The following is a 27,191-nucleotide window of genomic DNA, read 5'->3' as shown; positions in this document are numbered from 1 at the left end:
GAAACATCATGGTTTGTTCCTTCCAACTATCTCTTCATCCTATTCCCGCTGACCATGCCTGTCTTCTCCATAGTCACACCTACCTGGTCTAGACTAGATTCTTCTTGGCACCAAACTTAAGCTCTCGAAATTCTGTGGGTGAGCTGGTATGTAATCATCTCATCTCTCATTTGCTCTGGGTCCAAAATAGAGGTTTTTGAATCCTGACAGCTTTATCCAACCTCAGTGAGTGTCTAGTAAATTCTGTAACCTCAGCCTACCTCCTACAACTGCTCTTTCCAGGGGAGATGAGATCAGGGCAAGCCTTTGATGTACAACGCAAAGATGCCGAAGAGATTCAAGTTAACTTTAGATCAGAGCAAGTCCAGAAAGCTGACCGTTTCAAAAGATTAAATATCAAAGGAAGAACTAAGAAAGCATGAGAGAAATGAATATAATAGGAAAAAATGGGAGCAGTTTAGTAGCTGGAGTAGAGAGGATAAGTAGCAAAGAATGACCAGTGAGAAAGAGATGTCAAAGCTGCCCCTCCCCGAATGACTGTCAATCAACAGGAAAGGCCAGGGAGCATCAGAGGTGTGGGGTAGTACCAAACAGGTTACCCAAAGACCCTGCACAAAAGGAGAGGAAAGTCTGGGTATTTTAAGGCATGGTGACTTCACTATGATAACAGTACCTATTATTTTGATAATCTTCAAAGTTAGAGAGGGGAAGCTAGCACCGTATTTTAATTAACTTTATGACAATCTACTAACCGACCTTCCTCCCCAAATAACAAGGATTTGTAGCCTGGAAAATTTTGTGTTCTAATAAGATAGCCCCAAACTGCTTTAATGTCCTAAGCATCTGAAACTGAACTACTTTTTGGAAACATGATGTATTTACCTACCTTGGACCACAATAATCTAAGGACTGCAACAAACCCCACCCTAAGATAGAAGCAGACAGAAAAGAAAGTAAAGAAATCCTACAACACTGGAGACAGTTCAGAATTGGCCAACTATGCACACTTTTTGTTTCAAACCTTCTATTCAAGCTTGACAATGTTTAGGGGAAACTAAAGTATTAATAACACTACCAGGGTCAAGTTCAAGATTAGTATTTAACCCCAAACCCCATACCACATTTGACTTACTGCAAATGAGATACTCAGGGTTTCTCTTAAAATTCCTACTGAAGTGTCTTTCTTTTGTTTTTTTAAATCACTGCTGAATCTGCACCAAGTTATAAAGAACTTCCTAATAGGAAAGTGTCCGTGACAGACAGAATAAATGGTCTCCTTTCCAAGTAAGTGAATTTTAAAACGTAGATGATCGTCCTATATCCTTAGTTTGAGTTGCCAATGCAAATGAGTCAGAGGATTTGCCTCAGACAGTGAGTTAATTGTGTAATTCTACAGCAGAAAATGCCATTGGAGAGCGCTTGCTGACCTCACAGCTGAAAAAAAAAAAACATTTAAAAGATGTGGAAACCAGATGTTCAGACACATTTCAGTCTCTGCTCTGAGAATTTATCCCGAGCAGCCCCTAACAGGACATTCCTTCTCCACGACTGAGATATGATCATCTTAATTTACTTATTTGTCTTTCTATGGGAAGAGGCTCACGGATGGGGATTCAAGAACGGAATTTTTCATAACTCCATATGGCTTGGTAAGAAACTTCACTCATAGCTTCTTGCTGGGGAAGTCACTTCTTTGAATTCATACAGAAGTGAATCAAAGCTGTAAATTTTTCTCTTCTATTTAAGGCTGATGTTTTCTAAGAAAATTATTTGGGAAAAACAGCTGATGGAGTGTATATACCATTTTTTTTAAGTGTTCCTGCCTTCTAAAATTTTAGAATAGCTTTTTATAAAGTGAACTGTTGAGTAGAAAATAGAGGTTAATATTTATAGTCCATATGAATATGTCCTTTAAAATTTTCAAAGCAGGTGTGGTAGTATAATGGGGATAGTGTCTTTAACAAAATAAAGTTACTAATACATTATTTTGTTCTTATTTTAATGCATTTGCAGTCAGATTTCATAACAGGTAACCATAAGAGAATTATAACAGGTAAACTGGAATATAAAATAATTTTACAATCACTGCTGTGTGCACTCTGACCTGTAGTATCTCTCATGTTTTTCCAAACATCTTTCAACTAGTTTTACAAAGCCATCTTGTAATATAGAAAAAATCAAAAAAGCTTGTATTTCTGAATGCATTCTTATCAGTTGATTTCTTTTGTTTAAGCTAGCCATTTAAATACTTTCCTACCTCTTCTGTTAGACAAGGAAAGTTTCTTTTGTTGTTTTGTTTTGTTAAATGTAAGGAAATGACACAGGCCTAACTGAGAATATAAACAATAGAACAAAAAACACTAAATAGATAAAACCCCAAATGCTCCATAGAGTACGCTAAACAATGTTTTAATTCTCATGACACAGATTATTATTGCTTTATTGTTCACTGTTGTATCTGATGATGAAATTTTTTTGAATTGCTCAAGAAGAAAATTGACAGATCCTTATATAAAACAGAGAAATAAAGAGAAAGCAAAATTAACCTAGATCTTGATTTTATGCTTGCTAAACAGCACAGAGTTGTAGAATATCTTCCCTTTCAGCGTAGTTCTTTCTGGTAATAACTACAGCCATGCGGATTTCATTAAAAAACTTGATTTGCAATGCACAGCCTTACCGCCTCTTTTTTCAGCTTGAGCCAGTGAACTACTTTCATGCTGAACAGTGCAATCCATTTGGCCAAGATGGGGTCTGGAATTTACTAGAGGAATGAGCAAGTCTTTCTGTTTATTTTCATTACACACCATTGAACTTGGGAAACACACCTATTTGTCAGAAATGAAAAAAAGGATCATAAAGCTAGTAAGAGTTGAACCCAAATGGATAAACTGAAATTCTGTCAAATTATCTAATGATGAAGTAAAATGGAGTTTTGGTTTTGTTTTTTTTTTAGTGATGTTGTATATCACCAAAATAGAAACCTGGACAATAGAAGTTCTGTCCCAGAGGTAGAGGGAAGTAAACCCAAATATTTGTTAATAGTATGCTGCACATCTGAGGCCTGGAGTGATTGCATATTGCTTCAAAGTGGGACAAATTATTGACCAGCCAGCCTGGCATAAACTGTTTACAGTTGGTTAGATCAATGTAGTATTAGAAAACTGTTTAGAGGGGGAAGAGAGTTGAATTAGAAGGCAGGAATCTGCTAGCAACTATCAAGAACAAGGCACTTAAAATTCTTGGTCTCAGTTCCATGCTGGTAAAATGAGAAGTCTGAAGTAAGGGACCCTAAGGTTTATTTTTAACTCTTGTATACTCTAATTTCTTAAATAGTAAATTTTAAGACACATAAGGACAAGTGACTTCAACTAGTTTAAATGGAAAATTTAAAAATGTACAAATAAGCAATTCCTTTTAACCATTGTTTTGAATCTGAAAAAGGAGAAAGGAAAAGTAACATTATCATGAGCTCCTACTAGGATCCAGAAACAATGCTTATAGGTTTCATGGTTTGTATATTCCAAAAAATAACTGTCATTATTCCCATTTGCTAGGTGAAGAAACTGAGGTTCAGGCAGTAATTAATACAAGGTCACACAACTGGTCTATGACAGAACCAGAAGTAGAAATCAGAGCCAACCTGCTAGTGTTTACCGCTTAACTATTAATAAAAGGAAAAGGAAATTATTGGTTAAGCAGATTTTCAATTTTAATGAATGACAACTAGAAAAATAATTACTTCTTCTGAAAGGTGAAACTCTTTAGATTAAGACTCATTATTCAAAGGACCATTTTAGTAGTATAAATTCTGAATTAAGAAATACTTTAAAATAAATCTGTGCTTAAAATATTCAAGTACACATGCCAAGAGTTCTCAACTTGTTCATAAGGCAAGATAATGGGAAGTTTGGGTCTCTTTCAGGAGCAATGTGGAATATTAATATCATTTAATCCATTAAAAATTATAGAATAGACATTGCTACTATGTAAGTTACTATCTTATTACAGACAAGTTTCAAGAGGTACCAAAGTTTTCAGAAAAACTACTGGGAAGAAAACTTAAAATTATTTTTTAATCTTTCTGTTTATCTTTTTCCCCTCCAAACCTGTTAAAAGAAAAACTGAGGCATACTTAAACTTTTGAGTTTTCTGAGCAAAAATCCATTTGAATTTGGCAGCATCCAATTTAACAGAAGGAGCTCCAAGGAGTGGTACGAAATGCAAAACTTTCATAGGCAGAAAGGAGCAAGATAAGGAAGTTTTATTAGCAAAAAAGTAGGCTTTTGATTCCATTTCTGGGTGAGCTGAAATTATACTTAAGCCTTCATTTGGTGATGTGGGACTTAGCTTGCTGTCTTGTTTCTAATACATCAGATTTTTATTTGGGGACTAAAATATAAAGGAAATTTTAGTTTGAGAAACACTGGGCAGACAAAATAATCAAATTTTTTTCAAATAAAGATCTTTTACAGAACAAATACAATTCTAACATTTTTAAAAAGTAACAATCATCTCCATCACATATATTACTAAGTACTACATGCCTCTCTTCTCTACTAAAAGCCTCAGTATCCCTGTACTTCAAAATAGATGTACTTGCCTTGCCCATTAGCACAGGGCTTGATTCCCCAGAACCTAGCAAAGTACCTCATAGTAAATTCTTAAAACAGCTACACTGGAAGCTGGTAAAAGTTGAGTTAATGAGGCTTTACCTATGAAGGACACTTGGAAAGTATGTAACTCTCAAAAGGGCAAATGACTTTGATGCTCCTTGTGCTTTCTGACCTCTAAGTATCAGACTGACTAACGTGCTGTGTATGCGTGATAGGCTTTTACCATATAAGGTATAAGAGCAGGATCTCATGAGTCTAGAAAAGCAGGGAAAATGCCAAGCAGCATCTCCTATTGAATTGGCATTGTCAACTTCAGCTTTGGGTAGAGAGTAAAGAACAGTATTTCTAATACTGCTGGATTCATATCTTGCTGCAAGGCTAGAAATACAAATTCTTGTTGGAAATGGTCTTAATGGTGGCTGATTACACAGGTCGGGGTACACAAACTTAACAATAATCTTGATAGTCTACACAGAACTATTAGAGCTATGCTATGACTATTGTCCTGGGAATCTTTTCACATTGTTTCTATGGCAAAATACACTCCAAACTCAAAACAATCAATTTAAACAGTGATCTACTAGGAGACAGCTCACATATGACTTAATACCATCTAAAATGTGCTGGGAACAAATGTGAACTGAAAAAAGACAAGCCAGGTAAAGAACTTAGGAACTGGTAGTTAGGTGTGTCCCACTTTTTCTCAGCTGTAGTTATATCTATTTTTCTTTTCTTTAATGCACTATTTGGTGCCTTTGGATTCTTTCAAACTGTTCCTCAGTTTTTGATTTGTTTACTAAATTCTCAATTATATTGCATTACTCATTTCCCTCAAATGGATATTTTGGCTTATTTTTCTCCTTCATTATGAGCCAATTTTCAGTGGTTCTTTTGCCTTTGACTCTTTTTCTTTTCCTAGTGCTTATCTTTCCAAGTTTTTAAAACAAAGCCAAAAAACAAGTTAAAACTTTATCACCTTTGGATAGTGCAGAAATACAATGCTGTATTAAAACTTTCTTTTGGGCTCTCAGTTCAAAAACATAACTTAGTCTCAAGTTTCTCTCTGTGTCCCCCCAAAATTCCCCTCATTCAAAATGTTTCCCAAAGCTTTCTAACAATGAAAACTCAGCCATTCAAGGCAGCCGACCCAGGGAACCCTTTGGCAGGAACAATAGCTGATGTAATCTTCCAGATGAGGCCACAAAATTTCCCTTGTTCGACAAGAATGGGTAACAGTGCATTTACGACATTTTGTGAATTCACAGAACAAGCAGCAGGCGTGTACCACAGGGAAGCGCGGTCCGGCAAATACAAGCTCACCTACGCAGAAGCGAAGGCGGTGTGTGAATATGAAGGTGGCCATCTTGCCACCTACAAGCAGTTAGAGGCAGCCAGAAAAATTGGTAACTTCTTTGAACATAATATTTCTTCTTTTTCACCCTTGGGAAAAAAATTTTTCCACCTTTCCTGCAACCTCTTATTAAGACTTACTTCTCCACCTCTGCTAATAGTTCCTCTGGCTTCTCCCATTGTCTCTGCCTACAGCTAGATGATGGACAGTTTCTAAAACAAGCAACTGAGTTGGGGTCACCTCCCATTCAGAACAAATAAATTAAAGTCAAAAGAAAATGAAGATATCATCTCGATATCATTTAATTTCCTCATTAATTCTAATGCCATTGCTATTCATTTCTAATATTATACCATTTTATCTTTTCTTGATCTCTGTGGGTTTCCTCAGCTGTTAAATGATGTTGCTATGCTGAATCTTACAAAGAAATTCACTTGGTAGAAGAAACAGTGAATTTAGTGATTTTTTTTTTCAAGTTTTTCCTTTTCTTTTTTTACATTAAGTGGGAGAATGCATTTGTACTTTAGGATCAAAAGCCATGAGGAAAAGAGTTGTAAAGATGGAAGATACTGGGAAGTTGATGTCAGGATACCTGGTGAAAACCCAGTAATTAACGAATACTGTTTGCTTCTTTATAATAAACGCTGGGGGTTGGGATAGGGCGAGGAGGCTGCTACTGTCTCTCCTGGATTTTCAGGAGAATCCAAAAGGCCACCTCCATTCAGAATTATCTTCTCCATTAAAGAAATCCCTTTGTTTATAGGAACACACCTGGCAAAGCTCATGCAAATATTACATATTACCCAAGACAAAAATAAAGGTGTTTTCAAAAATGGCCCAGAGTCTTCCCCAGATGACTGTTCAGTCTATACCCACAGGGCTGTGTGTGACATAGTAACTGGAATGATGCATGCAAAAGCCAGAGCCATTACTAGCCACCAGGGACTTGTCATCAAATCGTTCTTGGATGGCATTGGCAAATATTAAAAGAGCCTCCAAAGCTGAGCAAGGAAAACAGGGCTGAGGCTTTGTTTGAAATGTTGAGTGCTTTTATCTTTATTCAAATTTTTAAAAATATTAGAAATATCTTAATTGATTCTGAAAGAGACACTATCATTTGAAAAAAATGTTTTCAGTATTGGTGTTAATTTTAGTTATTTCATGGCACTAGTAGGGTCATTTGTGAAAAGAAGCCAGCTCTGAAATTGGATTGTTTTCATATCCCTGGTATTATCATTTCTTAGTCCATCTTTTTTTTTTTTTGCCAAGATATCATTTTCTAGTAAAAGTCAGATGTTATAAGAACTTTTATTATGTGTTCAAACTTTATTTTTTAAGAAAACCGTTTTTCCCCTTATACGTAAACTGGATTTCGGCAGTTAAGACACTGTTCCTGTTGGGAGGGGCCATCTTGGTTGAGATAACCTTTGCTCAGCGGAGGGAACATACAAGTTAAGCCATTACCCTTCCACTGTCTTGCAGGATTTCATGTCTGTGCTGCTGGGTGGATGGCCAAGGGCAGAGTTGGATACCCTATTGTGAAGCCAGGGCCCAACTGTGGATTTGGAAAAACTGGTATTATCGATTACGGAATCCGTCTCAATAGAAGTGAAAGATGGGACGCATACTGCTACAACCCACATGGTTTGTGGAAAACAGTAATTTTATCCTATACAAAAACAGTTACATGTTATGAAAAAGAAATGTCTTCTTCTTCCAGAGACAAATCAATTTAATAATGATAATTAAAAAAAATTTTTTAAATATACATTTGGCTGCATCAGGTCTTAGTTGCAGCATGTGGGCTCAGCTTCCCCATGGCATGTGGGATCTTGGTTCACCAGCCAGGGATCAAACCTGCAGGCTCTGCACTGCAAGCCAGACGTTTACGTACTTGACCACCAGGGAAGTCCCCAGTAATGGTAATTATAATAACAACTACCATTCATAGAATGGTTATGCTGTGCCAAACGCTGACTTATGTCCCTTCATCCACACTGTTACTTAATGTTCACAACTCTGCAAGGAGTTATTGTTATACTCATTTTAGAATTCAGGAAACTGAAAGTTCAAGAACTTAAGTACTTTCCCCAGATCAGACAGCTGATAATTAGTAGGCAAGTGAGATCTCAAATTTAGTTTTCTGTGCCAGGGAACTTCCTGAGCACAAAGGAAAAAAAAAAAAAAAGCAGATTATAAACTTATCACAGTGAATTAGTTAAAACTATGAAGTAGTATAATACTGCAAAATGTTAACTGTTCAAAGTTATCCTTTTAATAGAATGAGAAAAAGGAGACAGAATAAACAAATTGTTTTTCCTAATTTCTTTTTGTGTATAAATACTTAAATTTCCAAACTAAGCAACTCCCACTCTGTGTTTTTTTAAACTGGATATTCTAGTTATTATTATATAGTACATATTTTATTCATATTCTTTTTCCATGGTTGATTATAGTCAGGAAAACTTTAAAGAGAAAATTAACTCATCATAATTACTATGAAGAGTAATTCTTGCTCCATGCTCTTAGAGAAAAAAGTAGACTGGGGATTTATTTCCCCCAGGATAATATTACAAACTGTTACAACATGTCACAAATTATTTCCTATATTTATGATCATAAATATCCTCAGGTGGTATCCCATTTGTATCTACTTTATGAGAAAGTCTGTAACAGTAGGAGAGTTACAGTGAAGTTCTAGCATAGCTTTATAGAATTTGTTATCGTTTAATAATATTAGTCATTGGAGAGCAGTTTCTCATGTTTGTAGCTAACCTATATCTCAAAAGAATATGTATTCTGGTAGAAGAGAATTTTGTCTAGTGTTATCACCTACTCCCACTTGAGACAAAATCTGAATAAATACTTATAGCACATTCATATAGACTCTTTCAAACCACTTTGACATACGTTAAGCCTATACTATACTACATTTATGGAGTAGGAAATGGCAACCCACTCCAGTATTCTTGGCTGGGAAATTCCATGGACAGAGGACCCTGGCTAGCTACAGTCCATGGGGTCGCAAAGAGTTGGATCCAACTGAGCACGCAAACACGCATACAACATTCAGTCCTATATTTAGTCATTGTTAATAATTTATATCCTCCTTTTCCTCTCTCTCCCCTCCTCTCTTCCTTTTTTTTTTTTGGGGGGGGGGGGTTGTGCTACAGTGCTTGCAAGATCTCAGTTCCCCAACCAGGGATTGAACACAGGCCAAGGCAGTGAAAGCCCAGAATCCAAACCGCTAGGCCACCAGGGAATTCCCCCTTTTCCTTAAATATATTTATACAGGCACTTCTCTTTTTACTCTAACTTGGAGATACTGATTAATTAATAATCACTATTTTCCTGATACTGTTATGATTTTTTTTTCATTCCAATCGTTTTTTAGGGAACTGTGCTTCTCCCATTGCTAGTTCAGGCGGCCCCCAGTCCCCTTCAGGTTAACCACATCCTAAATAATCAGCATGTCACTGAATCTAAAAGTAAGCTGAGAATTGAGTAAGAACAAGTCTCCTAGGATTCTGTACATTTCATTGCTCTTTTATAAGAATGCCAACTTAACTTACAAATTTTTGTAAGTTGTATTTATTTCTCATAGAGGCTGAGTACTTTTCACTCTAGGAAAATGTGTACAGAATCGTACAGAAAAATGTACGACTGGAATGAAAAAAATCATAACAGTATCAGGAAAATAAATTAATGATCATTAATTAATCAGTATCGCCAAGTTACAGCTGCTTGAAGCAAGGAAGAACAGGGTCATTCCGAAGTGTACAGAGGTAGCCTCGCTCATTCAAGTTCTGACCATGTGGCATGATGCTGACTCCCTCCTGCATAAACACTTCTCAACCAATTAGCAGTCAGTGCTCACATTTATAAAGTCAGATTTAAGAAGTCTGCTTCATAAATCTGTCATTTTCTAAATAAGCCAGAGATGAGGCAACAGTTATACGTAACATGAAATATAGAGCTGATAGGTATAGCTAAATATACAACCAAAGAAGTTCAATATTTTGGATTTTTCCCTAATCTAGTGATAAATACATCAAAGATACAGGAGGCTGGGAATTTCCTAGCGATCCAGTGGTTAGGACTTTGTACTTTCACTGCCAAGGGTGTGGGTTCAATCCCTGGATGGGGAAGTAAGATAGTGCAAACCACAAGACACGGGGCTATATATATATATATATATATATATACACACACACACACACATATATAAATATTATTTCTATATAGATATTATATATATGTAAATATAGGATGCTATGGGACAGGGAAAATCACTCCCAAAGTGGGCACTTGTTAGTCACTCAGTCATGTCTGACTCTTTGAGACCCCATGGACTGTATAGCCCACCAGGCTCCTCTGTCCATGGAGTTCTCCAGGCAAGAATACTGGAGTGGGTAGCCATTCCCTTCTCCAGGGGAATCTTATCAACCCAGGGATCCAACCCCGGTGTCCTGCATTACAGGCAGATTCTTTACCATCTGAGCCACCAGGGAAGCCCCTTACATGCACATAAACACTATATATTTTATAAGATTTAATAACACAATATGAATAGCTTACACTTTGCATAATACCGTTAAGCTATCCTCTATATTTATCTTCAAAATTGTGCTGTGAGGGAGGTAACAGAAGAGGCATGACTACATTTATTTTATCAATGAAGACACTGAGGTACGGACTGATCACCGAGCTCAGACTAGGTTGCTGACCTTCCTTGTCACTCCCCAGCCTTTCTAAGAGCCTGTTCTGCTCTGGGGACACAAGCTCCTTAACCTCTACGGTGTTAAGGATTCTAGCAAAATTTTTTATCATAGTTATTTTTAAAAAGAATATTCTTGTAAAAAGCCTCTAATTGATACAATAAAAATATCTTTGAATACTACCAGAGTCACGACCTCCACACCACCACTCAGATTATTTTTGAATTTCCAGTTTCTATCGTTTTTTTAAGACACTAGACATTTAGTTGATATGTAATTAAAATGAACTGGGACCCTTCTATAGCTTTCCTTCTACGTCATACTGCAAAATTACTGTTCTGGCAGAGATTGTTCACTCTTATAAGAGGTTATGGGACATGACAGAAATCTATGAAATGGTAAATGACTTGAAAAAATCAACATAGATATCTCCACCAAATCCTCAAATAGTATTAGAATTAAGTTGCTAATTTAAACCAATAAAAGGAGTGTAGAATGATTATCAATTCTTCCTTTTAACTGGATTAGAATGACCTTCAAGTTCCCTAGTGGTCTTTATAAGGATTTTCCAAACAGAATTTATTGGATGTATTATTCTAAGTGTTCAAGTCCCCGAAGACACAGTGGTTACACCACAGGACAAAACCCCTGTCATAGTTGGTGATGTAGATATATGTTGGTGAAGTAGGTATATGTTGGAAATACAGGTAGGTATATGTATCAATATTTGTCAAAACACATTTAAGTATGCACTTAAGATGTGTGCTCTATGCTTAAAATGTGAACAGAGCAAGAAATGTAAACAGGAGCACAATTATTTTTTTGCTACTTTACTTTTTTAAAAAAATCACAAGTGGTCTATGTTTATTTTCGAGAATTTAGCAACTATTAACAAAAAATAGTTATTCTTCAGCTACAATTACACACAATATACTATGGAGGCTATATATTTATTCATGTCTTTATTTTTACTTCATAAAAAGTACTAAATAGATGGACATTAAGAAATGAATATTTTTTTAAAGTAGGAGTCATCTTTTTAAAAGCTTTTTTTTTTTTTTCTTTTCTCATTTCAGCAAAGGAGTGTGGTGGTGTGTTTACAGATCCAAAGAGAATTTTTAAATCTCCAGGCTTCCCAAATGAGTATGATGATAACCAAATCTGCTACTGGCACATTAGACTCAAGTATGGTCAGCGCATTCACCTGAGTTTTTTGGACTTTGACCTTGAAGATGACCCAGCTTGCTTGGCTGACTATGTTGAAGTATACGACAGTTATGATGATGTCCATGGCTTTGTGGGAAGGTATGTGTTGCTTCTCCATACAGGAAGCTAATGGACATCTGATATTTTGCATGATGCTTCTTTAATTTCTCCCCAACTGTCCCTATAATATTGATTTTCCAGTTTATCTATTCCCCTGCAACATCCTTTCCTTTCCTAACCAAGATTTTTCTTTGCAGTGTTAGTCCTAACAAGCCATAGTCAGCTGCTACCTCTACTTATGATTAAAATAGTGATAGCTACTTTTTGATTTGTTAAATTGTAACAGTTAAATATTCTATTTATGTAGACCTCAAGATTTGACTAACAGGAGAAAGAAGATATGTAGGATGGGAAATTTGTTGGGGTTTTTAAGTGTTCTGATTTCTGTCAACCTACTATATAATTATAAATTCAGTAATTGTTGCCTTTCTTCTGCATACAAAGCATTGTACTAAGCATTATGATATGAGGTAAATAAGTACACTAGAGCCCCTTCTCTCATACAGTTTAGCTAATTATACAATGGATATCTTCTTAAAAATAGCTTTCTTTGTCATGAAAAAACAAATGTTCCTTTCCTCAGTATTTCTCTCCTGGTTTTTCAAGATGCTGGGACACAATATTTTTGGTGCGTGTTCTCACCCAATATCTTTGCTGCTGCTAAGTCACTTCAGTCGTGTCCGACTCTGTGCGACCCCATAGACGGCAGCCCACCAGGCTCTGCCGTCCCTGGGATTCTCCAGGCAAGAACACTGGAGTAGGTTGCCATTTCCTTCTCCAATGCATGAAAGTAAAAAGTGAAAGAGAAGTCGCTCAGTCATTTCCAACTCTTAGCGACCCCACGGACTGCAGCCTACCAGGCTCCTCTGTCCATGGGGTTTTCCAGGCAAGAGTACTAGAGTGGGTTGCCATTGCTTTCTCCGACCCAATATCTTTAATATAGTTTAAATTTTACAGTACAAATTTTGCAACACTGTATGAAATATTATAAATTAAAGAGAGCACAGGTAGGTGTTTTACATATTCAGGTCCCCACTTAGTGTATTTTAAAATATCTATCATCAATGGATTGTCAGTTATCAATTCTCTATTATCCATGATAGTAATTTAATGAAAGAAAATAGTAGTGGGGATAATTTAAAATAATAGACAATATCTTTTTATTGACTTTGAAATCTGTAACTTAAATAGAAAGAAAAACAAAGGTATTTATTGCATAAATGAAGAGCAGTTTTTGGATGGAAAGTGTTTTTTGTTGTTGTTGTTTTGTTGTTTAGCTGAGACTACTACTATGGAAAAAAATATAAATAGTTTTAAAAAATAGTTTGAAGAAGACTAGAAGTGGGATCTGAGGAATTAAGAACAAAGTCTTTTTTGAAAGAATGGACCTCCTATCTTGGCACTTAAGATAATATTTTTATTCTAAATCTAGTTTCAGAAATCAATTACAGTTCTAGATAAAATAACTTTTTAATCTACAGGCTAATTTGTTATTTACTGGATTATATTGTGTGATTTACCTTTATGATAGACTTTCTCCTTCTCTGGAATAAACTACTTTTTCTTTAGAAACTAACAAAAACCATTTTTTAAATATAATTATGTACAAGGGAATTCCTTTCATGCCATGATTCAGATAAAAATCACATCATCTTATAAGGTCCAATGTAATTTTTTCCTTTTTAAATCAGTCTTACCCCCCTCATTCTTCTTTAACTGTGAAGAAAACATCATGAGATTAATCAGAAACAAATTTTTAAAATTTCCCAAATAGATTCAAATTGTCTACCACACAAAAAACTTTGTAGACACACAGAGTAGAAATGCCACAGTTTCTTTCCTAAGAGTCTCAATACTGCAAGAAGGCTATTTGAAACAATATTTTAGCCTCTCTTCTCTCTTTCAAGGGCTTTCCAGGTGGCTCTAGTGGTAAAGAACCCTCCTGCCAGTGCAGGAGATGTAAGAGACTTGGGTTCAATCCCAGGGTCGGGAAAATTCCTTGGAGGAATGCATGGCAACCCACTTCAGTATTCTTGCCTGGAGAATCCCATGGATAGAGGAACCTGGCGGGCTACGGTCCATACGGTCCATACGGTCCATACACAGAGTCAGACACATTGAAGCAACTTAGCACTCACGCAGGCTCTCTTATAAATTCTAGTAAAAATAAATAAACAATAAAATGTTGTAAATAATAGAAAAGTGAGCTGTTACTTAGAGGAACTGGAGTAGGCAATGGCATCCCACTCCAGTATTCTTGCCTGGAAAATTTCCATGGACAGAGGAGCCTGGCAGGTTATAGTCCATGGGGTTGCAAAAAGTCAGGCACGACTGAGCACACACGCACCTCTTAGGGGAAATACAAAGTACATCAATTATCAGTTAGTTACTTGCAAGAGCTATATTATAATCATTCATGTGACCTCTCCTTTTTAAAAATTTTCTTTCAGATACTGTGGAGATGAGCTTCCAGAAGACATCATTAGTACAGGTAATGGCTCTAAATCGAGGAATAAAACTATGATTTGCTTTCTCAGTGTCACTGAAAGTGAACGATCCAATAGTTATTACTACATAACTTTTTAAAGTTGAGAACTGAAGACAGACATGGCTTGCTAGCTTGTAAAAGGCAAAGAACTATTTATACTTTATTATTTTTTTTTTTTTTCTATTTATACTTTAAAACGTGTGTAGTCTCTGGTTACTTGCAGGAAATGCAGTCTGAGATAGTCTTGAGTCTGCAAATCCATAAATACTGCTGTATCTTATAATTCCCATAAGATGTGGTAACAAAAGGCCCAAACTTCATCGATACGATAAAGGATTAAAGTAATTTGTCAAGTTGTTAAAAATATCTTTCATCACTGAAAAAAATTTTAAGTTGTATTTATTGCATTTTCACATTAGTACAGCAATCCCAAGAAAGTCTTGTGAAGATCACAGTTCTGTTAGGTGTTTTTAATAGATATTACATGATAAAAGGGCTCTAAGGTCAGGTAAATTGGGGAAACATTGGGTTAAACAACGTTAAACAGGTTTCTTTGTTAGAAGACGTTAGAGAACTTTTACTATGCTAATTACACATAGTTAATCTTAAAAGCCTACCTATAGTGAGCAGTGTTTTCCAAATCTTTTTCCTCTTGCCAATTATTTTATGAGGCTGTTCCTTGAAATGTGCGCCAAGAGATGTTCCAGGAGCAGCATAGATTTATAGCAATGAGCAATACCACTGCTATTGCCTCAAACTGCTACTTTCTGGCTAATAACTTTTACTTTCTTCGATGTCTTCATTTTTTTCTTTATTTTCATCACTCGTACCAGTAATTGGCATTCTGGCTTGCTCTATTTTTCCTTCGAGACATTAAAAAAAAAAAAAAAAAAAAAAAACCACAATACTTCTGCAACTAAAAACACCAAAGCTACATTGAATTGCAAATTCCAAACAGTCCCTAAACTGAGATACTACAAGCTAAATTAGTCCCACACCCTAGCTTTGCAGTGCATGCAGTTTTCATTGATGAATCATTACAAGAGATGGAAATTCTTGTTCAATACTGGAATGATTAATGCTTAAAGTTTATTAATTCATTACTATGTCACAATCTCCTTAGGAAGAGCAATCTTTTAAACTTTTTATTTATCTCTTATTCTTTACTTGAGAACATATTTCATGTTAACAGAAAACTAAAAGAAGACACTTTATGAGATGTAGGAGGGTAGTTGGGAGGGGGATGAGAATTCTATTTAAAAAAAAAGTGAAACAGAGGGAGAATCCAAAGGAAGCCTGAAACTTGACATTTTTCTTGTTTTGTCTAAAACAGACTCCAAATGTAACACCAAATCAGTGTTTTTCTGGCACAACTGCAAGAAACTAAAAAAAGAAAAACCCACACAATTTATTATTCAAAGAGAAACAAATCAACAGAAAGAACATAGTTAAATAAAATGCCAAAGATTTCGCAAAACAGCAGGAAGAATACACACTGATACAGAGTAATAGAAAAAGAATATATAAAATAAGTTTAAAGTACTATCCTCTCAGTTGAGATAATGCTGTTAACATTTTGATCTAGTTTTCTTCTTAAATATGTGCTTACTCAACCCAGGATATTTATATTAAAAAACAAAAACAGAAAATAAACTAAAAACTACCCATAGTTGTACCACTTTAATAAAAGGTATATGAGGAAAGAAAGTGCCCACTCTTCTCCTCTCCCTACCCAAGAAAGGCATTGGACAACCACATGGTGTCCATCTTTCCAGACGTCCTCCTATAACAAACAAACATTATGTACATGGAGACTATGGAGCCACTTCAAAGTCACAGTAGAATTGGGAAGCCCTGTATATTTAGATCACTCTAGTTCTTTTTAATGACTCTTAATAGGTGCCAAAATTTGTCATACACCAATATTTAACACCCTGAAGGCATTTGTTTCTGATTTTCTTGTCTTTTGCTACTCAACATTTCACTCAGTTCAGTTCAATTCAGTTGCTCAGTCATGTCTGACTCTTTGCAACCCTATGAATTGCAGCACGCCAGGCCTCCCTGTCCATCACCAACTCCCAGAGTCTACCCAAACTCATGTCCATCGAGTCGGTGATGCCATCCAGCCATCTCGCCCTCTGTCAACTCTTCTCCTCCTGCCCCCAATCCCTCCCAGCATCAGGGTCTTTTCCAAAGAGTCAACTCTTCACATGAGGTGGCCAAAGTATTGGAGTTTCAGCTTCAGCATCAGTCCTTCCAATGAACACCCAGGACTGATTTCCTTTAGGATGGGCTGGTTGGATCTTCTTGAAGTCCAAGGGACTCTCAAGAGTCTTCTCCAACACCACAGTTCAAAAGCATCAATTCTTCGGTGCTCAGCTTTCTTCACAGTCCAACTCTCACATCCATACATGACTTCTGGAAAAACCATAGCCTTGACCAGATGGACCTTTGCTGGCAAAGTAATGTCTCTGCTTTTTAATATGCTGTCTAGGTTGGTCATAACTTTACTTCCAAGGAGTAAGCGTCTTTTTATTTCATGGCTGCAGTCACCATCTGCAGTGATTTTGGAGCCCCCCCAAAATATTTATTTATCTGTCTGTGCTGGGTCTTAGTTGTCACATGTAGGATCTAGTTCCCTGACAAGGGATTGAACCCTGGCTCCCAGTATTGGGAATGCAGAATCTTAGGCACTGAACCACCAGGGAAGTCCCCTAAATATTTTCATACTTCTACTTGTTAGTGCTATTTTTTTTTTAAGAGTTAATTCCTAAAAGTGAAATTTTGGGGTCACTTAGGTGTGTGTGTGTGTATGTTCAGTCGAGTCTGACTCTTAGCGACCCCCCGGACTGTAGCCCACCAGGCTCCTCTGTTCATAGAATCTTCCAGGCAAGAATACTGGAGTGGGTTGCCATTTCCTTCTTCAGGGAATCTTCCTGACCCAGGGATCAAACCCACAACTCTTGTGTCTCCTGCATTGGCAGGCGGATTCTTTACTACTATGCCACATGGGAAGCCATAGATGTGGATAGATGTCAGCAAATTAGCACTAGGCCCTACTGTGCCAATTTTTATTTCAACCAGTTGAGTTGTCTACAAGAAAAAATTTCTTTTTTCATTTAAGCAGCTCTCCCAAGTTTGAAAAGAGTTTAGTAGACCAGAGCATGAACTCTAGGTTCAAACCTGGTTCTGCCATTTAAAACCCTGTGGCCTTGGCCAAGCTACTCAGGCTCTCTGTGCCTCAATTTCATCTATAAAATGATTATTTTAGTAGTAGGCACCTCATCATGTTGCTGTGGAAAATAAGATGAAAGACACTTAGAGCTGTGCTTGACAAAAGAAATTAGCATTCAGTGTGTATGGGGGTTTTGCAAAGAAATCTGGATTTGTGATTTGGATTAAGAAGGCTTTTCCCACATGAAAAAGAAAAATATTCCTATATATTTCATATAATGAAGTTTTTCTTTTTTATTTTTGGTACGTGTTGGTCTTTAATGCAGGTAAAATGTAGTTAAGTGCTTTGTTTAAAAGAGAGATCTAGCTTTGTGGCTTTTTTCCTTTTTTTTTTCTTAACAAATGCAAAGGTTTGTTGACACCATTTAGTAAATAACCCATCTGTATCTCACTGGTTTGAACTGCCTGCTATTCTCCTGTAATTCTATGGATGGTCCTTCTACAAAGAAAACCTTTTAAAACAGAATAGACAAAATTTCCTGTAGGACAGATTAGAGAGCCACAGGAAAAATCTGAAGTCCTTGCTCCACCTGGCAATGATACTACAGACTCAACAACTTGAAAATATACCTCTGAATTCTAGGAGTCTTGTTCATGAATTTTTACATTCCCCCTATGAGAATGATGAGTCTTTGAACTGTCAGCTAAATTGAAGAAGAGTAACATCTTGGTTCTTCTGCATCTTCCTCCTCCCCAGGAAATGTCATGACATTGAAGTTCCTGAGTGATGCTTCAGTGACTGCAGGAGGTTTCCAAATCAAATATGTCGCAGTGGATCCTCCATCCAAATCCAGTCAAGGAAAGAATGCAAGTACTACAAGTACTACTTCTACTGGAAATAAAAACTTTTTAGCTGGAAGATTTAGCCATTTATAAAAGCAAAAAAAAAAAAAAAAAAAAGACTTTCCGTATTTATGTTTCTATCTTTTGGAACACTTTTGATCTCACTTTTATATTATTATTATTAATGTTTATTTATTATTTTTCTAAATGTGAAAGTGATAACTGATAATTTGAGGAAAACTGGGAAATACAAAAAACTTTGAATGAGAAAATAAAATCTCCCATAATCTCCTTGCATAAAAATAGCAAGCATTAAATTTATACATACTTTTAAGTCATTTTTCAATTCATGGTATATGTATATATGCATCTGTATGTATTAGTACTTCAAATTATTGAATCCTACTCTAGGTACAGTTTGAAATCTTAAATTTTTTTAACCTTGAATTTTATGGTATGCACGTTTTCCCCTATCACTGAGTATTCTGCAAAAACATGATTTTGAATAACTGTAAAATGTCCATGGTATGACTGTCCCATACTTTCTGTAAACCTGTCTCTATTGTGGGAATTATTGGTTGTTTTTATAAATATTGTTTCAATAAACATCCTTGAACAAATATGTATTTGGACATCCCTCTAATTATTCAAGATAGGGTCCTAGAGGTGGAATTACTGAGTCAGAGATTAATTAAAATGAAAAAATTTTTTGAGGTAGATCAGCTGAACTTTATGACACTGAATGGGATGGGTGGTAGGCTGGATGGCAGGTGGGCCATACTCACTCAGTAGACGAAGGTATCTTCTAGGGAAACTAGAAAGTGAATGGACTAGGAAAATAGCAGGTTTTAAGGACACATTAAGGGCACATTTCATCTCACATGCTAGCAAAGTAATGCTCAAAATCCTCCAAGCCAGGCTTCAACAGTATGTGAACCGTGAACTTCCAGATGTTCAAGTTGGATTTAGAAAAGGCAAAGAAACCAGAGCCAACATCCACTGGATCATCAAAAAGGCATGAGAGTTCCAGAAAAACATCCACTTCTGCTTTATTGACTATGCCAAAGCCTTCAACTGTGTGGATCACAACAAACTGGAAAATTCTTCAAGAGATGGGAATACCAGACCACCTTACCTGCCTCCTGAGAAATCTGTATGCAGGTCAAGAAGCAATAGTTAGAACTGGACATGGAACAACAGACTCGTTCCAAATCGGGAAAGGAGTACGTCAAAGCTGTATATTGTCACTCTGCTTATTTAACTTATATGCAGAGTACATCATGAAAAACGCTGGTCTGGATGAAGCACAAGCTGGAATCAAGATTTCTGGGAGAAATATCAATAACCTCAGATATGCAGGTGTCATCTGCATATGATGACTCCCTTATGGCAGAAAGTGAAGAAGAACTAAAGAGCCTCTTAATGAAAGTGAAAGAGGAGAGTGAAAAAGTTGGCTTAAAGCTCAACATTCAGAAAACTAAGATCATGGCATCCGATACCATCACTTCATGGCAAATAGATGGGGAAACAATGGAAACAGTGACAGACTTTATTTTGGGGGTCTCCAAAATCACTGCAGATGGTGACTGCAGCCATGAAATTAAAAGACGCTTGTTCCTTGGAAGAAAAGCTATGACCAACCTAGACAGCACATTACTTTGCCAACAAAGGTCTGTCTAGTCAAAGCTATGATTTTTCCAGTAGTCATGTATGGATGTGAGTTGGACTAGAAAGAAAGCTGAGCGCTGAAGAATTGACGCTTTTGAACTGTGGTGTTGGAGAAGACTCTTGAGAGTCCCTTGGACTGCAAGAAGATCCAACCAGTCCATCCTAAAGGAGATCAGTCCTGGGTGTTCACTGAAAGGACTGATACTGAAGTTGAAACTCCAATACTTTGGCCACCTCATGCAAAAGTTGACTCATTGGAAAAGACCCTGGTTCTGGGAAAGATTGAAGGTGGGAGGAAAAGCAGACAACAGAGGATGAGATGGTTCGATGGCATCACCGACTCAATGGACATGAGTTTGAGTAGGCTCTGGGAGTTGGTGATGGACAGGGAAGCCTGGTGTGCTGCAATTCCATGGGGTCACAAAGAGTCGGACATGACTGAGTGACTGAACTGAACTGAAGGGCACATATGAACTTTGTGATATGGACCTTTCTTTTTTTAATTAAAAAAATTGTTTTTAAATTTTTTGGCCACCCCACATGGCATAAGATTTTTTAGTTCCCAGACCAGCAATAGAAACTGTGCCCCTTGCAGTGGAAGTCTTAACCACTGACCACCAGGGAATTCCCTGTGGTATGGACCTTAATTGGAGATGGATCAGCAAGGCTATTTTTCTCTGACCATGTTCAGCTATATAAGGACAAGGACAGATTAGTGAGAGAGTAGGAATCATCACAGTTGGGCTTTTGCCAAGTGAGTGTGATAAGACAGGGGTAAGGGAATAGAGGATGTAGGTCAGGAGGCATTGCAATGATAACTCAGGAAATTTAGATTCATAAAGAGTGAAGAGAAGACAGTTAGGAAATAAGGAATAGTAGAAAAGCAGTAGACTCAATGAAGTAAAGGTCTCAAAGGGGCTTAAAGGGCTGTTGAATCAGTATGAAAGGGGACACATTGGAGAGATAGTAGGTTGTGGTCTGAGAATGAGATATTAAATTTATGGTAGGCAGAGCAACACTCCCCCTAAGATGCCTGTAACTTAATCCCCCAAACCTATGAATATGTCCCCTTACTTGGCAAGAGGGACTTTGCACAAGTGATTAAATCAAGGATCTTAAAATGGGATACTATGCTGGGTTGTCCGAGTGGGCCCAATGTGATCACAAGTGTCCTTAAAAGTAGATGAAGGAGGCTTAAGAAAAGAGAGTCAGAGAAAATATGTGACAAGAGAAGCAAGGCCAGAAAGATGCAACATTGATGGCCTTGAAGATGGAGGAAAGGGGCCATGAGCCAAGGAATGTGGGTGACTTTTGGAAGCTGGAAAAGGTAAAGAAAGAAATTCTCCCCTAGAGCTTCTGGACAGAATGCATCTCTGCTGACTCACTGATTTAGCCCAATGAGTCCCCACTGGATTTCTGAACTATGGAACTTTAAGATAATACATTCATATTGTTTGAAGCCACAGGGTATGTTATAATTTGAGGGGAGCAGTGATAGAAAGCTAATACACCTTTTAATCAATTTCATGCAGGCTTAGACACAGGAATAAAAGTCTAATTCTAGATAACAAAGCATACACAAGAAGTTGTAAACAGAAGAGTGTTGTTTCTCTAAACTCAGTGAAATTAATTTAGGTAAATATTATTTAAGGCTAGTGTTATCATTTCTCTGTTCGTATGTTCTCCTGACGACATCTAATACTTTTCCACTTCCTTACTCATGATTTTTTTTTTTCAACCTTTAAAAAAATTTTTTTTACCTCACATCCATAGGCTTTTTGGTCTTTTTTCCCATAGTTTTCAGAAATTTAAGGATAATTGACTAACAATATTATATTATTTCAGGTGTACAGCATAGTGATTTGATATTTTTATACATTACAAAATGATCACCATTTTAAGTCTAATTATCATCTGTCACCATACAAGGCTGTTGTTCAGTTGCTCAGTCGTGTCTGACTCTTTGCGACCCCATGGACTGCAGCATGCCAGGCTTCCCTGTCCTTCACCATCTCCCAGGGCCTGCTCAAACTCATGTCCATTGAACCGATGATGCCATCCAACCATCTCATCCTCTGTTATCCCCTTCTCCTCCTGCCCTCACTCTTTCCAAGCATCAGGGTCTTTTCTAATGAGGCAGCTCTTTGCATCAGGTGGCCAAAGTATTGGAGCTTCAGCGTCAGCATCAGTCCTTCCAATGAATATTCAGTGTTGATTTCCTTTAGGACTGACTGGTTTGATCTCCTTGCATTCCAAGGGACTCTCAAGAGTCTTCTCCAACATCACAGTTCAAAAGCATCAATTCTTTGGCACTCAGCCTTCTTTATGGCTCAACTCTCACATCCATACATGACTACTGAAAAAACTACAGCTTTGACTATGTGGATTTTGTTGGCAAAGGAATACTATTGATTATATTTGTACCATGAATAGGAATTTAAATAATAAATTGAAGAATGTGTAAACATTTGAAAATTATAATGCTGTCTAGGATATAAGGAATTATTATTGATGACAATGGTGGTAAATATAAATCCTCTAAAATTTTCCAGAAAATAATATTAAAATGAGTGAAATATTTTGAACAATATTAAATGCCATCTGTTTAATAGATGGCATTATCACACTGACCTCAGTTCAGTTCAGTCGCTCAGTCGTGTCCGACTCTTTGCGACCCCATGAACCGCAGCACACCAGGCCTCCCTGTCCATCACCAACTCCCAGAGTCTACCCAAACCCATGTCCATTAAGTTGGTGATGCCATCCAGCCATGTCATCCTCTGTCATCCCTTTCTCCTCCTGCCCCCAATCCTTCCCAGCATTAGGGTCTTTTCCAATGAGTCAACTCCTCGCATGAGGTGGCCAAAGTATTGGAGTTTCAGCTTCAGCATCAGTCCTTCCAATGAACACCCAGGACTGATCATCCTTAGGATGGACTGGTTGGATCTCCTTGCAGTCCAAGGGACTCTCAAGAGTCTTCTCCAACACCACAGTTCAAAAGCATCAATTCTTCGGCGCTCAGCTTTCTTTACAGCCCAACTCTCACATCCATACATGACTTCTAGAAAAACCATAGCCTTGACCAGACGGACTTTTGTTGGCAAAGTAATGTCTCTGCTTTTAAATATGCTGTCTAGGTTGGTCATAACTTTACTTCCAAGGAGTAAGCGTCTTTTAATTTCATGGCTAGATTCCCCTATATCCAAATGGTATAGTGAGAATATTATACACGATCAGAGATGGGTTATAATGACTTCTACAGATTTGGCTGAATCATTTACAAACCATTCTACTGAGATTTAGGATATATTTTGATCATATTCTAAGATCTATAGAAATATTTGGAAAGGAAGAGTTATATACAGATAACTTTTAGCAAAAATTTTAGTACAAAAATGAGTAAAAGAAAAAGTGACATAGAACATTTTTTAAAACATGATTTTCTTAGTTCAATTTAGCATCTTTTGTATTTCTAATCTAATATTTTTTACGTTCTAGAAATTTCACTTTATTTGAATGTTTTCAAATTAATACCTGCTCAGATGTATGTGTAGATTGTTTGTCTATTTCTTTTCTTTGTCATGTTTATGTGTGGGTTTGGGAGGTTCTTTTTTAAGCTTTACTTACTTTCAATTGAATGTGATCTTGATATCAATATCATTCTCTGAAAATAAAACAAATTTACTAATATTTATATGTACTCATATTCAGTATTTTATTTAACATAGCATTCAAATTCATATTTTTTTGAAGGAAATTTTTTGCAAGGGAAGTTTTTAGGAATATGTTTTATAACTCATTCCTCTCAAAAAAATTTTCTTCCAGGCTCTGTTTATTTTGAAGGGAAGTTGTTTTCATGTCTTGTATTGTTTGTAAATTTCTAAAATATATATCTACAGCTGTTTGATTTCCTTCTGAACAAATGCCCAGCAAAGAAAACCACAAGAAGAAATCACATCCCACAAAACCTCAATGTATAAAAGTAGATTCCCTAAAAACACAAACTCTTGGGTTTCTGCTGGGAAAGCCACATCCTTAAGAGTATTTTAAAAATACTGTTAAAAAATAAATAAAGATTTGACTGTCAAACAACTATAAACAGGACTATTACTTGCCTAAGTATTAATAACTTTACAGTTGTTCTCATGATGTCAAAAGAAAAGTTACACGGTATTAGATTTAACTGAATTGAGACACTCATTTAAAATAAAATTACATGTAGAATACAGTACAAAAAATAATTTTCACATTGCTTTTTGAAATATTATCCTTGCTACAGTGAATGAGAATCACAAAACAATTTTTATAGTGTTCTTTTTACTTCTCTATTATAAAACACCAGGTATTTTAGTAATTAACATTTTTTCAAATACAAACAAGAACACTTAAAATAACAGCATATTGGGACTTCTCTGGTGGTCCAGTGGCTAGAACTCTATGCTCCCAGTGCAGGGGGTCTGGGTTCTATTCCCAGTTAGGGAACTAGATCCCACATGCTGCAACTAAGACCTAGTGCAGCCAAATAAAATAAATGACAGTGTATTGATGACGCCATTGGTGAGAGCCTTGCATCTCACTCAAGAAAAGCCAATGCTTCCCATGACTTAGGAAACCCATCTAAGTCATGATCTGGCCCCCCTCCCTCTAACCTCTTTCATCTCATCTCTTTTTTCTTCCCTCACCTCTCATCCACCATTATTTCATCCCAGCTACACTGATGTCCTTAGTGGGCCCTTTATTCTAAACATCTTCTCCCTAAAATTTCACATTCCCTTCCCTACTTTATTCTTATCCTTAAAAGTTATTGCTACTTACATATTTAATTATTTACCTTGGTTTGATCTCCTACTAGAATGTAAGCTCCATGACAACAGTGACTTTTCCTAGGATTTTATTTGCTTGTTTCACTGTTTCTATCTATAGGCCCTGCAAAAGAGCCATCACATAGAAGATCCTCAATTAAATGAAGGAATGTATTAGTGTTGGCTTTTATCTAGAATAAAATACAGTATATGAAATATAACTTGCTTAAAAGTCATAAGGGCTTCCCTGGTGGCTCAGCAATGAAGAATGCCAATGCAGGAAACATGCGTTCAATTTCTGGGCTGGGAAGATTCTTTGGAGAAGGAAATGGAAACCCATTCAGACTTTTGAGAGTCCCTTGGACTGCGAGGAGATCAAACCAGTCAATCCTAAAAGAAATCAACCCTGAATATTCATTGGAAGGACTGATGCTGACGCTGAAGCTCCAATACTTTGGCCACCTGATACAAATAGCTAACTCATTGGAAAAGACCCTGATGCTGGGAAAGATTGAAGGCAAAGGAAGTGGGAAACAGAGGATAAGATAGTAATATAGCATCACTGACTCAATGGGCATGAATTTGAGCAAGCTCTGGGAGAGAGTGGACAGAGGAGCCTGGCTGCAATCCATGGGGTCCCAAAGAGTGCGATATGACTTAGTAACCAAACAACAGGTGCATGCATGCATGCTCAGTTGTGTCAGACCCTTTGTGACCCCATGGACTGTAGCCCACCAAGCTCCTCTGGAATTTTCCTGGCAAGAATATTGAAGTGGGTTGCCATTTCCTACTCCAGGGGATCTTCTCAACCCAGGCATCAAACCCATGTCTCTTGCTTCTCCTGCATTGGTAGGTGGATTCTTTACCACTGTGCTACCTGGGAAACCCAAACAAAAACAACAAAATCATAAAGTCAAGTGGAAAAAGTATTAAGGTGTGGGCTATCATAAATATTCTTACCATCTGCCAAGAATTAAGTAATAGAAAGTGTATATTTTACACTGTTTCAGTAGGGTCCAGTCAGGAGACTTGAAACCACATAGTATTAAAATTTGAACAAGGCAAGTTTACATAAAGAATTATTAACTACTACAAGAGATTTTTTACAAGCAGCAATATATTGGCTTGTAGAAAGTAAAAATATAAAGAGATATCAGCATAAGTACAAAGAGCCACAAGCTCTATGAGATAGAGCATGCTTGGAAGAATCCCCCCAGGACTTAGACCCAGATCTTGATGGAGAGGGTAACATTGGCTCCTGGGTGGCAGAGAAGTCACAGTGGTATTGAAATCAAGCAGGACCCTGCAGGGTCCTCCCAAGTGCAAGCCCCTCTATGTTCCCACTTCTTATTTATAGGAAAAAACTTTAGTCTCCCAGGCCTTCCCTGAGTTCCAAAGAGCACACTCAAACAATTAATGATTAGAGAAGTGAGAGAATACAGAAAGTAAGGAAAAGCAATCAAGCCAGGAAAGTAACACTAGATTGAACAATAGTTTAGTGATAAACAGAATCACAGGATTCCTAGCTTCTCCTCAAGGGGTATAGATAACAATCTGATGTGTATCTTTGATTTTGCAGACGCTATAACTCCTACCCACCCACCACACAGTGGAGGATGTCAACTATGTGCTGATCAAAAGCACTAGACCCCAGGGCTTCCTAGGTGGTGTTAGTGGTAAAGACTCTGCCTGCCAAGCAGGAGACATGAGAGATGCGAGTTCGATCCCTGGGTTGGGAAGTTTCCCTGGAGTAGGAAATGGCAACCCACTCTAGTATTCTTGCCTGGAAAATTCCATGGACAGAAAAGACTGGTGTCCATAGGGTCACAAAGAATCAGACACGATGGAGCACACACAAAAAAACAGTGAATTTTTGTGAAAGAAGATACTGAGATAAAAGCGCTAGACCCCAGACTGGTTGGAACCAGAAGACTGATTAAGATTCCTGAAACAAACATCAACCTGCTACCTCACTGCCAGCCAATCAGAAGAATGTCTACAAGCTGACCATGTACCCTGTGACCCTTAGTCATAATGCTGCCTGTAAACATCCTTGCCTTGAAAGCCACTGGGGAGTTCAGGTCTTTTGAACATTAGCTGCTGATTATCCTTACTGGCATGCATGCTAAGTCGCTTCAGTCATGTCTGACTCTTTGTGATCCTATGGACTATAGCCCTCCAGGCTCCTCTGTCCATGAGGATTCTCCAGGCAAGAACACTGGAGTGGGTTGTACCCTGCAAATAAATGTTGTACTTTCCATCACC

At 37.1% G+C, this 27,191-nt stretch overlaps 1 protein-coding gene across 1 annotated transcript; it reads left to right on the top strand.

The window, feature by feature from the left end:
* The first annotated feature begins 1,470 nt into the window (after positions 1–1,470).
* Positions 1,471–19,076, top strand: TNFAIP6 (TNF alpha induced protein 6). Its single transcript, XM_043894768.1, has 6 exons — positions 1,471–1,649; positions 5,882–6,019; positions 7,450–7,611; positions 11,762–11,990; positions 14,402–14,442; positions 18,371–19,076. Exons 1-6 carry the CDS (start codon positions 1,556–1,558, stop codon positions 18,547–18,549), a joined length of 843 nt encoding a protein of 280 aa, XP_043750703.1. The 5' UTR covers positions 1,471–1,555; the 3' UTR covers positions 18,550–19,076.
* The last annotated feature ends 8,115 nt before the right edge of the window (positions 19,077–27,191 follow it).

The sequence above is a fragment of the Cervus elaphus genome, chromosome 33 (genome assembly GCF_910594005.1).
Source record: "Cervus elaphus chromosome 33, mCerEla1.1, whole genome shotgun sequence".
In the NCBI taxonomy this organism is placed as follows: Eukaryota; Metazoa; Chordata; class Mammalia; order Artiodactyla; family Cervidae; genus Cervus; species Cervus elaphus.
The sequence above is the reverse complement of the archived record's forward strand: the minus strand, read 5'-3'. Positions and strand labels throughout refer to the sequence as shown.

Excerpts from the sequence above, each read along its gene's own strand:
- TNFAIP6 (XM_043894768.1), top strand. The coding sequence starts at position 1,556 with ATGATCATCTTAATTTACTTATTTGTCTTTCTATGGGAAGAGGCTCAC. Across the intron at positions 6,020-7,449 it reads AGAGGCAGCCAGAAAAATTG|GATTTCATGTCTGTGCTGCT; the intron begins GTAACTTCTTTG and ends ACTGTCTTGCAG. Across the intron at positions 11,991-14,401 it reads GTCCATGGCTTTGTGGGAAG|ATACTGTGGAGATGAGCTTC; the intron begins GTATGTGTTGCT and ends ATTTTCTTTCAG.